The sequence below is a fragment of the Ambystoma mexicanum genome, chromosome 1p, assembly GCF_040938575.1.
Source record: "Ambystoma mexicanum isolate Mex_15411 chromosome 1p, UKY_AmexF1_1, whole genome shotgun sequence".
Taxonomy (NCBI): domain Eukaryota; kingdom Metazoa; phylum Chordata; class Amphibia; order Caudata; family Ambystomatidae; genus Ambystoma; species Ambystoma mexicanum.
This window is the reverse complement of record NC_090921.1, coordinates 397,469,337-397,484,678: the sequence shown is the minus strand read 5'-3', so window position 1 is coordinate 397,484,678 and position 15,342 is coordinate 397,469,337. Positions and strand designations below refer to the sequence as shown.

Sequence of the window (15,342 nt, the reverse complement as noted above, 5' to 3'; positions counted from 1 at the left end):
GAGTACCACAAGGCACAGAGAATTAATTACCCCTTACTACTCTAACTCCAGAGATGACAGAAATCAGAATACTATAGTCACATAAGTTTACAACAGACACACAAAGATCACTATCATACGAGCGTGGAGATCTAGAGAGAAGAAAAACTTTCACCCAAAGCAAATGTTCACAGATACTTTAATTCATATAGATATAAAAAGACAGAGTCTATTCCTACACCAATGTATCAAGAAGATACCAAACACTTAAAAAAGACATAAAATACATCGATACAAATATAAATGTGTCAAACAATGACCCTATTTTTAGAAAGAATTCATAAGCTATATTGTCACTCATTAGACATTAGCTGAGGTATAAATTGTTGACATGTTTCGGCCCATACAGAAATCAGACATTTCCTCAAATGTCTATTTCGAGATAGATATTGTGGCCATCTTCAGGACATATGATTTCTTCACACTTGGTCTTTTATGTGATGTAGATGGGACATCATAGATTTGTTGACTCTAGAGAGAGTGTATTTCATTCGATGATACACATTCATCCGTATTGTATATAAAATTAGTCCACGCCACTGTGGATTATACACTGACTTCACTGGCAAGGCTCACCTTGTCCTTCTCTTCATTGAGGTCCGCGCAGGCACGGTTATTTAGGGGGCGCAGTAATGGAACGGCTGTTCACACATGAGACGCTCATGCAGGCGTGTCTCAGGTTCCCGGATCAAATGTATCCAGAGTACGAGGCAAAGATTGCGTTGTATTCGTATGAGGCCGCTCGTCAGGGTTGCTTCGTTTACAGGCTTCACCTGTGTTAAAGATTTGTCATGACTCACGAGCTGCAGGACATAGGGGCATACTTCCCACATTGGAACTCATCCAACAACATTTCTGGTGGCCTTCCATGAGATCTGACGTCCGCGACTATGTTGCCGCCTGTAAGATTTGCGCTCATGCCAAGTCTCCTCGTTCACCACCGTTAGGATTATTAGCAAGAATGCCCATACCAGACCGACCGTGGCAGATCATTTCCACTGATTTCGTATCTGATCTACCGCCATCAGCGAATATGACTACTATCATGGTAACGATCGATTATTTCACCAAGTTAGCACACTTTACTCCTTTGCAAAGACTACCCAGTGCTCCTTTCATGGCCAACATTTTTCTCTCTGAAGTTTTTTCTCGCCATGGTCTACCAGACACTATTGTGTCGGATAGAGGTCCCCAGTACACCTCTCTCTTTTGGCAACAGGTTTGTCGCATTCTGGGTATTAAACGTGCCCTCTCTTCTGGATACCATCCCCAGACGAACGGTCAAACAGAGCGATTTGAACCAAACCCTCGAGGGATACTTACGGTGCTTTATTTCTGCAGCTCAAGACAATTGGGTGGAACTGCTTCCATTTGCAGAATTTGCGTACAATAACATAACTCTTTGCATTCTGCTCTCCAGTCCACCCCCTTCTTTTGTACCTATTGTTATCACACTTCCTTTGCTCCGAATGTGTCTCCCTCCGATTCTGGCTGTCCGGGTGTGGATTCTCTGATTGCAGATATCCACGAGGGACAGAGACTTGCTAAGCAGTCGTTACAGAAAGCTCAGGATCGAGCGAAGAAGTACGCTGATCTTCGTCGTCGAGACTTTAAGGAACTGACCATCGGGGATTCGGTCTGGTTGGCTTCCAGATTTCTTCCTCGTCATTTAGTCCCGTCTAAGCTATCTCCCAGGTACTTGGGTCCCTTTCTAGTTCTCTCCAAGATTGGGACTGCCGCTGTCCGACTTGCCTTACCTGCTTCCTGGTCTTGGATTCACCCGGTTTTCCACCTGTCCCAGATTAAGCCAGTGGTGCGGGATCGTTTTCATCGCGATGGGGATTCTCTACCGCCTCCAGTTCTCACAGACAGTGGTCCTGAATTGGAGGTGGCTGCTATCTGTGATTCACGCTTCCGTCGTGGTCGATTGCAGTTTCTGATTGACTGGAAGGGTTATTCTCCTGCTGAAAGAACTTGGGAGCCAGCTTCTGGGGTTCACGCACCCCGTCTTGTGTGGCGTTTTTTCCTGCTTCATCCGGGTAAACCCGGGGCGCCCTCCCGGAGGAGGGGGCATACTGTTGCACATCGCCGCAAATGGTCTCTAGGGCACGGACCCGCTTGTGCGGCGCTTTGATTCCTAACACCTCCAAGTTTGAAGCTTGTGATTCTCCCCGACCGGCTGGTAGCGGTCTAGTTGTTGCACGCATCGTTGACGTGCGGCCGACCGATCACGTGATCCTTTATCCGGAAACGAAGCGGCCAGTGCTTCGCGTCTCTTCTGCCTTTGACGCTCCGTGAGTTCGCTTCTGAATCCTCCTCTCCATGCTTTCATTTCCCTCTGTGCTTGCGGTTCCGACTTACCCTGTGTTTACTTTCCCTCTTCAGATCCTTCCCTCAGCTTTCGCTAGTTTCGTTCTCAGTCAGCCTCGCGGATCAATCTCATTTGTTTCCCGTTCTGGCCAGTCTCCCATCTGAGTAAGTTCCCATCCTCTAGGGTTCCCTTGTGTATTTCTACCTGGTTCTCATCTCCTGTTATCCTTCCAGATTCTCCCGAAGCTTTCGTACTCAGCCAGGTCCCAGATCCGAACTCTCGTCCTCTTCCCTCAGTCCTTTTCGGGTGAGAGGATTTCCATTGATCTCTCTTTCATTTCCTTTCCTTGGGCTCTCCTCTAACCTGCTCCCTATTTCTTCCCTTCTCATAACTGCAGACAAGGTGTCTTGTGTGATTCCCGGGGGTTCCTGTCGGAGACGTCCAACCTTCTACCATCAGCCTGATCTGCACGAGCGGGGATTTCGTCCAGGGTTTTCTTCCCATTGAGGGTTTCCCTGGGAGTCCTGCCCTCTCTCCTGGGTCACATTACCCTGGGCTGAGTGGCCAGGGCTGTCACTGGGAAATCTTTCCATCTGCTTTGGTTCTCCCAGTTGGAGTCATCGATTGCCAAGGTGAGCTGTTTGTGGGTTCTTACCTAAAATTTGTGCTACAACAGCTTTAATTACAAATATATACAGTGGATTATCATATATTCTCATCCCAGCGGGCCTGGGGAAGGCCGGCGCTATCTGATCCTGACCCTGGGGGTGGATATGCAAGGGAGGATCACCTGGGTGGAGGAAACTTGGTGAGATGTATGAGAAACCAGAAGGTGTCTCACCCGCTAGTCCCCGGGGAGGTGTCATCCAGGTGACCAGGACACAGCCATCGCTTTTGGATCCAGTTGCTGGGGGTGGACCAGTGTGGGAGGATCACCTGGGTTGGGGTCTTCGGGGAGTGGGAGTTGGACACCGGATGGTGAGACAAGGTATCCTCCCCCTGCAACATCTTTACCCCATCCTACCAGGTAGGATACATGGAAACTTACCCCACCCCCCTTTTCCCTTTCTCAGTGCCTTTACACAGACAACCCGTTCTGGGATTAAACAGACTCCCACCCGAGCAGTGTATCTGACATATCCCGCTACTGTGGTCAGGCGAGGTCATGCAATTACTTACAATCACTTACACCTGACTTCCATTAGACTTCCCCACACAGATAAAAGGCGGAGCACGAAAGCACACTTTGAGCAAGGCAAAGCCCACAAAGGTACAGCAGTTTCAAGTCGGCAGCTGAACGAGGGAAGAAAGACATCAAACCAAGAAAGGTTCGTAAGGAGGGAATTGCCCTTGACCTTTTCAGCAAGACGCTGTTACTTTCAAGAAAACGTAAGGCCAGGAAACCAGACTGCAGAATCCTGCATTGTGTGTCGGAGATACCGACGGCACTCCCGCGTAACTGACCAAGGTAGGGAAGAGGAGGAGGAGGAGGAGGAGGAGGAGGAGGAGGAGCAGCAGCTGTGGTATCGTCCTTGGCTCCAAGAACAAAGTGGTGTCAGAGAGATCAACACAGCTGGTGCGTTGGGGAGACCGATGCAAGACCAGTCTGTGTTGAAGTCAAGGTTGCAAGCAGCAACATTGTATAACGAGTGCTGGAACAAACATTGTTAAACGTGTGTGATGAAAGATGCGAGTAAAGCTAAACTGCTGATGAATGTTTGAACTTAAGAAGAAAACATATGATACTGTTGACAGAGTGGTCCGGCACCATTGATGTGCTCAATCGAAGGTCTCTGTAAGGTATCCCGCCAAGAGAAAAGAAAGTATATTATTGACGAGAATAATTGTCTGAATGTTAATCGAAGTGGTCCTGTGATGGTAAGCAAAACCCATCGCACATTCGAAAGTCTTCAATTTTGAGATCAAGAGGGTCCGAGCCCGAACGAGGGAGGTCCATGGTCCGAGCCCGAACAAGGGCGACCAAGTGTGAACATTGTGGTAAAAGGGGGTCTCAGCCTGAAGAGGGAGACCCATGACGAACATTGGAAACGAGAACTTGTGCATGTGAAAATCCCGATAGGACTGGAACTTTGAGACTTTGTTACAACAGACCCTCTGCAGTAAGAGACTGTCATTGGAAAAGCGGCTTCGGCAGAAGGCCCTGATGTCTGTGCTTTGAACTGCATCCTCGTGGCCGAGAAGCCAGAGTGTGTGCAAAGCTCAAACATGTCGCCTTGCCCCGTGCTGAAAAATTGGGTAAAGGAAGCCAACTGCTCAACCGTCCTGACATATATTATTTCTTGAACACTTTTCTTTTTGCATACACCATTGTCCCACACCCTTTTGTATTTAGCAGTATGGATTGGCAGTATGTTTATTAGTATAGGTCTGTTTATTTGATAGAGACTTCACTAGGACTGTGTTATTATTTGATGGTCATAGCTTGCTAACATCCTTAGCTTTAGATGGGTGTTCAACCTATTTGAAGTTCAATAAACACCTTTGAACTGTGATCACTTGTGTCTGTCTTCACTGTTTGATACCATGCCTTCCTTACAGCGGGGATGACGCACCATTGGGCCAGACACGGCATCCCCCATTTCCCTTTTCTAATGAAACCAAAATCCCCATGGCCTTTTCAAGGATTCTCGAACTCTCACAGGTGCAGGACCGCTGACTGCAGCTTACCTGTGCTCCGACATAAGCAGCGGGGAAGCTGTGGAAGACCCAGTATGCCACAGGGAACCAGCAAGATCAGACTGCAAGTGGAGACGAGTCTCCGGAAAGCCGCAGATAGTGGTTAGCAGACCATGAGAAGGTCAGTGAGTTCTGCCTGGGTGAAAAGGGGGCCCCAGACACAGTGGATGGGCAGCTTAGTGCAAAAGATATTTAATTTTGAATATCGTAATTGACTATGTAAAACCAATGTGAAAACGTAATGAACGAGGAGAAGCCGTGAAAGTAAGCATTGCCAAGAGAAAAGAATATTTGTGTCAAATAAGCAAGCATTGCCAAGAGCCAAGAATAATTGTGGGAAGGAAAGATAATGGGAACACAGCCTGTATGCAAGAGAATCCTAGGGAGAGGGCGCCAGATGCGATAATCAAGAAATCCGAAACAGAGAACACTTTCCTAGCAGGAAAGTGTACTGGGAAGCCTATGTTGGTTTTACAAGTTAATGCTGCTAAACAATTGAATGATGACAACTCGTGGTAATGAAGCTTGAAGGGAACCTGAAAGGAGATCAAGTAAAGCCTCACTGTGGCAAGATATCTATGAAACGGATGCAAGGTGTGTCAGTTGCGTGACCTGGGATGGGTTGACCGGGTGGTCCGAAAACTGCGCCTAGACAGAACACATTCACCTAAGGAAAAACCACTTTGTGATTGTTGTGATTGAATAAAGGTAGAACATCCTTGTGGACTGAAATTGAGGAACTGAACTTTATATTTTGGAACATTGAAGATCCCAAGGAATTATTATTTTGAAACATTGAAAGACTTGAAAGCATGGGGAAGGGCCCCCCTCTTTTGGAATGTGAACAGTTTGAACCTTGGTGAAGGGAGACTTCTTTTCCATCTAAGAAGCTCTCAACTATTTTGAACAATTCTCATTTGATTCTGACATTCCTACACATTGTATACAATTCGATGTCGGGGCAAGTATAGGTTTTGGACACACAGACATTTGCTTTGGACTTTCTGACACAGACGATCATTTGTTTCAGTTAGGTAGGGCAATCCCACCTTAGCATAGGGCAAGTTTGCCCTTCTTTCAACCTTATTTTTATTTTAATAAAAGTTTGTAGCCCAAACTTCGTTCAGTTGTCTGTCTCTACTTCATGATGCCTTCACACTTGCTTTTAGCCCATTTGTGATAGTCGGCCATATCTCGCATTTTGCCCAGTTTGTGTAAGGTAGCCATATTCTGCACTTAGCCTAATTATGTAAGATAGCAATGTTCTATATTCAGCAATTGCAAGGACTAACCACATCACACTTAGATTTGTGAAGATGCGCCACAGTTAGATTATGAAAGTAACCATGCAAATCACTGGATAGGATTGTGCAGATTAATTGTGCGCCACATTAGACAGAATTGTGTAGATCAGTCACATAGGAGAACCAGAAGAGTAGCCAATGTACTAACCACCCTGCTCCCCTCCAACACACCATCCAAGTACTACACATGCCCACTGGATTAGCCAATTCATACACAAAGACATATCCAACATTAGCAAGACTTGCATACAACAAACAATCCCTGACACTAGACCATACCCATACAGATGCAACCTACCAGTGCGCACAACCTTAATTGGAAGCCAATCTACACACAAGGCACAAACGCAACCCAGCATAAAAAGCATTCACATAAAAAACCAAGCCAGGCATTGGGCCTTACCCGTTACGGATACAACAAGCCAGTGCACACAATCCACCATCTGCAAGCTAACACACACAGATGCAAGTTTCTCCTGGTTCTGGACCCATCCTTTCCCTCTACCCTCACTAACCAATCCAGTTCTCTTTCGTGCAGTGCCACATAAGTGCCTAGAGACTGCCCCTGGGTGGTAGTGGTGCGCGGTATAAATCAACATAACAATACTTTTAAAATGGCAGTATACAATTCACGGGAACGTAAAACCTTCGTAATACCGTTTCAGAATATCTGTTTCACGTACAAATGGATGAAACAAAACCAACATAAGGTAAGTAAATACTTTCCAATAATTTCAGAGGCCTAATCCTTTAGAAGTCCATCCGAATCGAGTGTCTCAGGGTCAGATTGGAGAGAAAAACAAGTAAGGCCCCGCTGTAGAAAGTTCAAAAATTCCAGAGGAAGTCTTCAGTAGCAATACTCTGTTGCAAAAAGGGGTCAGGGACTCCGTAGAAGTCTCCCTGAAGGTACACGGGCATTAGGCCTAGGCAAACGTGTATGGGCGAACTCCCAACCAACACAAATCCGCACTCCAGCAACACAGGAGCAGCGAAGCAACACTAGATATGTTCTACCAAGAGTCTTGGAGTACCTTAGCAGTGCAGAAGAGGATGCAACACTATGCCCACATGATGCAGCAGCAGACACGGTCACCAGATTCCTGGTCGGGCATCGAAAGGAGGGACACGAGAATGGATCTTGCAGCAGCAGTCTAATGAAGAGGCTCTCGGCAACGGATTCTTCTCTGTTATGTGATATTGGCACCTTTTGGGAAGCACCAGTGAATAACTAATACCTCCTGGCTGATTCAGCTTGCTTTCTTAGTCCTGCAAACTGGTGATGGGAACGCAACTAGTGGAATCATGCCTCTGTAGGTCCTGAAGGAGCCCTCCAAAGTGTCGGGAGGATTCGATCTACAGAAGACCATGCACTGCACAGTGGCCACAGCTGCCAGTGTATTGGCGCTTTGTAGCCCGTGAAGGTCACAGCTCGTCGTGGGATGGCTCGAAAGGCAGGTTGTCTCCAGACTGATTGGTCCCACCCTAAGTGAGAGAATCATCCTCTTTGGCGTTCTCCTGACACTTGGAATGAGGGGGTCACACAGAGGGCATCGCCTGTCATCTGGAGGTGGCTGCGGGTGTCTCTCCTCTTCTTCCTTGTTGTTTCTTTCCAGTGGTCAGCTTGTCTTCAGCCTCAGGATCCATGCCTTTTCTGCAGGAACCCTGTCAATCGGCACCCATGCACCATTCAAACTCAGTTGGAACTGGTTCAAGCCAGGCACACCAGAAGACCAAGAAGAGCAGAGTTTTCTGTCCTCAGACACAGTGGAGCCGTGGTGGACTTCACAAAGGATTCCTGACAAAGACAAATGTCAATCCAGGACCCTCCTCCCCCACCCAACGCAGCAGAAGGACCAAGAAGGGACAAGCAAACAAATGTCCAAAAAATGATGGACAATGGTAGGTAGGATAAAACCACTGCCATCAGCCATTCAGATTACCCTGTCACTGTAACCAAAACATTACAGGGGTCAAGGAGAGAGGAGATACAATGTAACCCCTGAGCCCTCTAGAAAGTGTGCTGATCTCACAATATAAGAGTTAGGAAGGATACTAAATATCCCCCTGCCCTTGGGAACATGAGATCTCACCAGAAGAATAACAGAAAACAAAAAGGGAGGCCGAAGGGGCTCCCAGCCACACTGCACAGAGAGTGCTGTGTGTGGCAAAAGTAAATGGCAGCTGCCATAGAACTAAAAGCATTTCTCCAATTAAAATGTGTAAGGAAGACATGCCATCACAAGTATGCCACTAACACGAGATACAATTTAAAAACCTTTTAGATTTGTGGGGTTTGGAAAAACTCCTACATCACCCTATAGCTATAATGGGAGTAGTCTCTACCATCAGATAATAAAGAAAACACAGTCCTAGTCGGTCTCTGTCGCATCAAAATGGCTTATACCAACAACACCTAATGCCAGCCCTCTCACTTATACAAAAAGTGTGTTAAAGGGAATATGTATGCAAAGAAAAGTCAGTGTTCAAGATGGCTGAGTTGGTGCTCCTTTCTACGTTGAACACCACGGAATAAGGCGGTCCTCCCTAGGCAGGGTGACACACTCTGGCTCAGATGATCAAATAGCAGTTCAAAACGTGGGTCGAGGCCCGCTTGGCCTTCCACGTTAAAATCGCATAGTTCAATGAAAAGTTCATAGGTCTCCCTCTGTTGGGCTCAGACCTCTCAATAAATCATACTTCAACAAAATGTTCACATAGGTCTCCCTCTTTATGGCTCGGACCTCTCAAAACAAAAAGTACCTGATTCAGTGTAGATCTCCCTCAGCCGTGCTCAGAACTCGCAATCACAGCACTTGCATGGGTTCCCTTCGCCAAGCTTTATTCACATTCGTAGGGGGTTTCCTTCCCCTAAATTATTTCACATTCCAGGTCTCCCTCAGTTGGGCTCAGACCTTTCACTGCTGTGGAATACTTTCAAATGTGTGATGCTTTTACTATGCACCTCTGCAGGACCACTTCGACTTTCACTTCCACTCTCCTTTTGTGTTATTTGCCCCAGTGTCTCTTGGTAGTTCTGTACCATAAGCAAAAAGTTCAAAGAAATCTTCCTCTTCAAGCATTCACCTTTTCAATTCTCCTTTTGTCTGGATTAATCTTGACCATTGTGCATTTCAGAGTTAATTCACTTTGCGGCTTCAATTCAGGAGTCGAAGTTAATAACACAGGCTTGGCCTCGCCTGCCCAACTCTGTCGTTCACCCAGGAGGGTCGCTGGCGTCCTTGAAACACAATGCAGTCCTTTTATGAGATTTGGCGCTCTCCTGGTTTTCCGGAGGCAACAACCTCCTGCAGGGAACTTCAGGCTTTCCCAGCCCTTTCCCAACCCTTTGCTCTGGTCCATGGATCGGTCGGTCTTCTCCAGTGGGTTCGCCTTTGCCCCAGAAGTTCTGCTCCTTCTCGTGTTCCACCCTGCTCCAATAAAAAAATCCACAATGCATCAGTCTCTATTTCGCTCCCACTTCGCCTGCTCCCCAAAATTACATTCTGCAGGTTCTGGGACTTGTGGGGTTTCCAATGGGGCTTTTCTGGGGTCTGGCTGCCTGGAAGCGCAACTCTCTTGCCAAACTACATCCTCTCCTGCACTCACAGGCCCAGTGACTTGGCAGCCTGTCATCCTTCTCGGGGTTCCTTCCTAGGGTCTCTGCAGCTTCTCCTTGGCACCTCTGGAGAGCATGATCCTCTCGGCCTACCCAGCTCACTCAGTGTGCCTGTATGCTCTGCCTTTTATACTGACTGGGAGGCTTAACAGGTTTCAGGTGGGAATGGTTGTGGGGGGGAGGCCTGACCTTGCCTGGCCTCATTATGAGGACAAAATGGCGACTGCCCATAGGAATCCCTAGTGCATTGGCTCCTATGGCTAATCTTCATAGCTCCCCATTTCCTCTTCTTAGTATTGTTTAAAAATGGGGGGTCGGAGGGACATATAATGGCACTGTACATATTTTCTAAAGGCAGAGTTGGCGTGATGGTGACTGAGCGCCTGACCCTGCTTGGTTTTATTAGTGGGGCAGGGCCGTTACATATCTTTATAGGCAATCTTCCTAGTCTCTTTTGGGTTTTCATAGTGGATGAAGGGATTGTGGGAGTTGTAGTTTTCTTATGGTTCATGGAAAAACCATGTGGTTTTTTGTCAGGGTGAAGAGGGCAGATGTATTGTTGTGGGTGAATGGGTTTTGGGTGATAATATCCCATGATGACTGAGGGGATGTCGGGTAGGGATGTATTGGAAAGGGGAGGGATACCATATCTCGCTCGAGGGCGTTCCTCCCACAGTCTCCAAGGGTCCCTTTGCCAGGTGATCCTACCTCGTTTGTCCTCCCCCGGGGTTGGGGATCCAAGAGCGATGGCCCTCCCCTGGCCACCTGAGTCAGGGACCCCCGGGAGTAGCATGGGAGAAACACCTAAGGTTTCTCACAAATGTATGAAAAGTAATACAAAGTATCCCAAAATATAGGGTAAAAGCATGAGTGAGTGTGGGAAAAGGTTCCCACTCACTCAGGGGAACGTACCAAAAGTCCAGCAAAACATTCTGGGGCGCTCATAAGGTCCTAACACAATTCTTCAAAAATTGTTACAGCCTCAATCATGAGCTCTTTAGATTACTGCCCTGCAATGCAATTGATCTTGGCCAACCTCAGAGGTTACTCCAACGCCTTCAAACCCTCCCGCTGCATCACGTCTTGCTCTTGAAGCTTCTAGACTTGCTCACTCTCGAACTCTTGCTTCAACTACACTGGCTTCCCATCAGAAGCCGAGTTAAGTTTAAGGTTCTCTGTATGGTTCACCATGCTTTTCATAATGTTGGGGCTTAATTTCTGTGTTCCAAGATCCAGCCCTACATTCCTAATCGCCCATTACATTCGAAAACAACTTTTTTGCTAAGCATTCATAGATTTTTCCTCACCAGAGCGGGAGGGAGATCCTTCTCTGTTCTCGCCCCTACGCTCTGGAATGCTCTACCTCTTGACCTTCGTAAACTTCAAGAGTTCTTCTAATTCCGTAAGGCTCTAAAAGCTCACTTGTTTTAACTTTATCAGCCTTTCTCTCTCACCCTTAGCACCTCTATACATTACGGTCTATGTGCGCTTTATAAATACTATATTCGAGGGGATTGGGTCCTCCAACGTATTCCAAATCTATGACAGGTAATGTCCACAGCTGTGCTGCTTCGGAAAATCTTTGGCGTCTGCGTCCTGCGTCGATGACGTCGATGCGCCGTCCCCGAGGACCTCCGACGACGGCCGACGTCACCCGATGTGATAAGTAGGACGCACGAAGCCCATAGCCTCAGTTCCGTTTTTTCCGTGAACGTGTACTATATACTATACAATACATGTGGAGGAGATTGTAAAAAAAAGAAATGAAAATCTACCCTAACACGCTCTCCCTCTCGATCCCCTTAAACAATCCCCCCAACCCCCTGTGATAAAGCTACTGTACTGCACCCAGTTATTGTGCAACCTGGCTCTGTCAATACCAGGCTGATCAGCCATATGAAGGGTTAATTCTAACTTGCAGCCCGGAAGGAAATGATTGACAGTAGTGTGAGTGTCAGAGTCTGACTTTCAACATTGTTCTGACAACAACTGTTTTCTTTGCTTACTTGTGGTTGCTAGGAGACAGAAGAGCTGGAGAGCCAAATCGACGGTTACAAGTGGGCTTACTAGAGCGGAAGAAAAAATGGAGGAGTTCACAGAAGATATAAGTAAAAAAAGTCAAGTTGCGCTGTTGCGCTTATCTGAAGTTTTGTTAATACGGAGTTAAAGCGATCGTCTGAATCGCCATGTTAAAAGAAGTTCACTGGTGCCCGTGTCCTGAATAGGAGAGTCACGCTGCCAGTTACGTTGGAGTCGGAGAAGCTCTTGACACGGCATCGCTTTAGAAGAGGGTGTGTTTGGTGTGTATCCTGTCGGCTGTTATTACGCCGACGAAACTTGCCCAACGCCCGCGGAATCGCTGAACCAATGCAGCGTAACAACGGAAGGTGAGAGAAGGGGGACAAGTTCAGGTGGCGCTGCTGAGCCGCGTCCACAACTGAAGGAGGCGAAGTCCAGAACGCCCTGCTGAGAGCGAAAACAGCTGTGCGAACGATTGAAGCGCTGGGATACGCTTCAACTCCAACGCGTAATGACAGTGAAGTAAAGAAGAAGGTATGTGGAAATCCGAAAGCATTCGAATGGGCAAAGACTCTTAAAGGGAAATCGCCGTTGTGTGTGTTATGAAACCTAGTCAGGGAAACAGTCTGTATTGTGAAGTGACAAAAGTGAAAGTTAATGCTCGGCTCATTCAATAAAAGCTGACTCTATAGAAATAATACCGGAGCCAGACTATTAAAATAATAACAAGGTTCCCTAAGAGGTAGTTGAGAATAATTAATTAAAAGTATAGGAAATACTAAGTAGAACGAGATGCAGAGACGATAACAAAAACTGGAAAAGACTACCAAGAGAGAAGAGAGTAGAGGGAGAATCATCTGAAGACACGTATATCATTGGGCAGGAGCGCCCATAGAAGAGCAACACAGGAAGAGTCCTAAAAGCTAACATAACGTACTGAGACCAAAGTACTGAATTCTGAGAAGAAGTAAAGAGAGGAAAATCTAGACACTGTCGAAAATTGCAGAGACTTACCTGAGCGTGAGCTAAGAATATGGCATGAAAAGTATATACAATTCAAGAAGCCTGAAGAGAAGAACACGTATCCTATTTCCTAAGAGAAAAGAAACAGTTAAAATTAATAAAAATTGTTTCTGAAACAAATTACCACCTACTTTATGTCTCAGTGTACTTATTCGTTATCATAACAAGGTCACTCTTCACGATTAATTCCCCCCAAACCCCCAAGCCCTCCTTCCTTTTCAGATCCACCCGAGTGCCTGGAGACTATGAAAATGACATGCATGGTACAAATCGCAATAACATAATTTCCTAGGCAGTTCAAGCAGGCAGAGTGACTGCCTGAGATTTTGCCAATTAACGCAATCCAAGACTGAGGTCCAACTCGTACACCCCAAATAAATTGGATTCTGATAGCCTAACCATATTATTCTAGGATTAATCTGAGATTTAACAATTGCTCAATGGTTCCTACAACTGTTCTGAGCTCATATTGTCCTTACACAGCAAGGTTATTTGATCTGACCCAATCAGTGATTCGTGCAAAACTATTTTGTAGATGAGTGCGTTGGTGGGATTGGCTGATAGCATCTTGGGTATAATCTGTCACCCGTCTTGGAAAAAAGGAAAATAATTGACCTTCCAACCCCCAGCTGTCTGAAATGTATAAGATTGAAGTTGCTAATGTAGTTGATGAGAGTAATGCATTTGAACACTAATCTTGCACTCTTTCTTTACTTTTGTAGGGAGCTTGCTTACCAGATTGCAGAGCAGTTCAGAGTTCTTGGCAAACCCCTTGGGTTAAAGGACTGTATCATCGTTGGAGGCATGGGTATGTCATTTGCAGGAGCTACAATAGGGGATCAAAATGTACTGTAATTCCTGAAATGTTTTTCTACTAATCGTATACATGATGAAATGGCCTACAAAAAAAAAGGGAAAAGATTAAGAACAAACCCGTAATGACTCTATGCAGCATTCTTTTTGTTTTGTGGCAGAGAGGTGTTAAATGTGTAGACGTGTTAACGCACAGCATGTAAAAGTGAAAGGAAACGGACGAGTGCCTGGGGGTAGGTGGGCAGAAATGGGCATGGCCATCTTTAAAAAAAAAAAAAAAAGGGTGGCAGGTGGACCAAGTAAAGGAGAGGTATGTAGGAGGGAGCATGATGGCAAAAAGGATGATGTGGGGTTCCACTTTGTTAGGGAGATTTTTCATTGTGTTATGCCAAATCCCCTCTAGTGAGACCCCAGCACTTTTTGCTGGTCTCCTGGATCTTTTTGTCTTTTCTCGTGAATAAAGGGGAGCCTTTTTACCCTTTTTCATTCTTTTTGCTCAGACTATAGGACCCTTGTTCATTATGTTTTATTTTATGCAGTCTTATTTTATAAGGCATCTATGATTCACTTTTGCAGCACATAGCACCTTTTGTGCAGTGTTGTTGGGAGCCAGTTGGGCTTTCCTTTTTATATTTTTTTCCTTCAGAACCACAGTTCCCATGGATAGGGGGATACTTTTTATCCTTCTTACCTTATCTTTTGTGAGATCAGCACACACCACCTTATGTGGAGTGCTGAGGGGGTTGCACTGTATCCCCTTTCTTCATGCTCCTGTAACATTTCTGTTACAGTGACAAGCATACCAGTGGCTGGTGGCAGTGGACTTGTTGTACCGACTTTTGTGTAATTTTTACTTGCAGACTTCTTCACAGCTGTAGGAATTCACTAAAGGGTCACCATTGACCCAAAATGGTGCTGTATTCTTTTTTTCACAATTTATTGTAAGCTTGCCCTTTCTTTGTCCTTCGTCTGCCATCCTGGGTGGTGGAGGTCCTGGTTTCACTTTTGTCTTTGACGGGAATCCTTTGTGAAGCCCGCAGAGACTCCAGTGTGTCTGCAAGGACAGGAAGCAGGAGAGGAGCTGAAACACTACTGTTCTTTGTCTTTTGGGATGCCTCCCTGGAACCAGTTCCAACTGGGAGACTGACTGTCCTGAAAGGATAGCTCCCAACCCCAAAGTTTGAATGTTGCATGAGTGTTGATTGGCTTGGTTCCTGAAGACAAGTCAACCACTGGAACAGAAGAAGCAAAGAAGACAGCCAGACGCCTGCAGCACCATCCAGTGACCGGAGAAGCCTGCTGATGGACGGCTGCTGTCCTGGCCCCATTTTCAAATCAATAGGTAAGCTCCGAAGAGGACAACATTCTCCCTTGGACTGGTGACCAGAATCAGTAATAAGATGACCTTCAATTCAAGCCATTCCACAACGAGCCACAACCTTCCTTGGCTACAAACCGCCAATACCCAGTGCAGTGCATTATCTTGCCAAGAACGAATCCTCCCGAAACATTGGCAGACC

General features: G+C 46.3%; 1 protein-coding gene across 1 annotated transcript in view; it reads left to right on the top strand.

The window, feature by feature from the left end:
* The window catches only part of DDX49 (DEAD-box helicase 49), a 561,187-nt gene that overhangs the window by 61,064 nt on the left and 484,781 nt on the right, over positions 1-15,342 (top strand). The window contains exon 3 of the mRNA XM_069649167.1: positions 13,732-13,817. Within this exon, the coding sequence (XP_069505268.1) occupies positions 13,732-13,817 (86 nt within the window). The remainder of the gene's footprint in view (positions 1-13,731; positions 13,818-15,342) is intronic.